The sequence below is a fragment of the Lathyrus oleraceus genome, chromosome 3, assembly GCF_024323335.1.
Source record: "Lathyrus oleraceus cultivar Zhongwan6 chromosome 3, CAAS_Psat_ZW6_1.0, whole genome shotgun sequence".
Taxonomy (NCBI): Eukaryota; Viridiplantae; Streptophyta; class Magnoliopsida; order Fabales; family Fabaceae; genus Lathyrus; species Lathyrus oleraceus.
In genome coordinates, this window is record NC_066581.1 from 38,912,199 (window position 1) to 38,913,915 (window position 1,717).

At 37.4% G+C, this 1,717-nt stretch overlaps 1 protein-coding gene across 1 annotated transcript in view; it reads right to left on the reverse strand.

Moving 5' to 3' along the window:
• LOC127129526 (uncharacterized) overlaps positions 1-733 on the reverse strand; it is a 3,839-nt gene extending 3,106 nt beyond the window's left edge. Inside the window, exon 1 of the mRNA XM_051058690.1 lies at positions 389-733. Within this exon, the coding sequence (XP_050914647.1) occupies positions 389-733 (345 nt within the window). The remainder of the gene's footprint in view (positions 1-388) is intronic.
• Positions 734-1,717: the final 984 nt, after the last annotated feature.

Genomic DNA, 1,717 nt, shown 5'->3' on the forward strand with positions numbered 1-1,717 from the left:
TAAACTTGTGAAGATTCTATTGATAAGTAACATACACATATATACAAATGAGAAAGGAGAGGATGATCCTACAATTAAGATTAGCCAGATGGTTATACACTGAATATGGAAACATAATATTCTAGCCTATAATTAGAACATAAATGCTATTGACTATACATTAAAAAATAGGGACACAAATGTTATTGACTATACATTAAACAATAGGGACACAATATTGATATTAAAGAATCATGTTTCTAATTCCCCTTCAAACTGGTGGTGAGTGGATAACACCATGTTTGTCTCTGAGCCGGATGAAACATGTGTGACTTAATGGCTTGGTGAGGCAGTCTGTAATTTGACCAGTTGTAGGAACATAGGCCACAACAACTTCATTTTGTAGTACTTGATCTCTGATATAGTAAATATCAATTTCAATATGTTTGGAGCGAGCATGGAGGACAGGATTTGAAGCTAGTGCCTTTGCACTCAAGTTATCACACCACAATATGGGTTTCCTTGGAAGTGGGAGTTTCAGTTCAGCAAGTAATGAATGAATCCATGCTATTTCAGCAACTAGGTCAGTTAGGGCTCTATATTCTGATTCAGTGTTTGATCTTGATACCATATTTTGCTTCCTTGATGACCAAGAAACAAGTGTTTCACCAAGGAACGCACATTGACCAACCATGTATTTCTTGTCATCAATACTAGTGGCCCAATCTGCATCAGAGAAGCCATGAATGTCCATATCAGTGGATGACTTGATGTGTAACCAATGATTTATGGTGCCTTGGAGATACCTAAAGATTATTTTTATGCCTTGCTAGTGTTCAAGCGTTGGTGAGCTTATGTATTGGCAGGGTTTGTTAACAGAGAATGCTAGATCAGGTCTTGTGTGAGTCAAGTATTGTAAGGCACCTATGGACTGTCTAAACACAGTTGGGTCAACTAGTTTCTCTCTCTCAACTGTGAACTTCCTACCTGTTATCATAGGTGTGGGACATGGTGAGGCTTTGTCCATCTTGAATTTACTCAGTAAGTCACTGATGTACTTAGGTTATTTGAGATATATTCCACTAGTATATCTTTTCACTTCTATGCCCAGAAAGTAGTGTAGCTGACCCAAGTCTTTGATAGAGAATACACCATTAAGTTGAGTGATGAAAGCTTGAAGGAACTTGGTGTAGATTCCTATAATTATTATGTCATCCACATAAATAAGCAGAAAATTAATGTGATCTTTACCTTTTAGGAGGAAAAGTGAGGAATCACTCTTTGTGTTTTGAAAATTTCACTTCAGTAATGCAGCCATAGATTGCTTTAGATAGCCTGCATATGTGATTAGGCCTGGTTGGATCAACAAATCCTCCAGGTTAATGCATGAACATTGTTTCCTTGAGATATCCATTTAGGAAAGCTCTTGGTGCTTGCTTCAGTCCATAGATTGCTTTAGATAGCCTGCATATGTGATTAGGCCTGGTTGGATCAACAAATCCTCCAGGTTAATGCATGAACATTGTTTCCTTGAGATATCCATTTAGGAAAGCATTGTTAATGTCTAACTGTCTGACTTCCCAGTTGAGATGATCTGCAATTGAAAGATTGATTCTGATAGTGCTAGCTTTGAATACAGGGCTGAAGGTTTCTTCATAATCAATGCCAGCTGTTTATTGAAATCCTTTAGCAACTAGCCTAGCTTTTCTCATTTCTATGGTACCATCTGACTTGTATT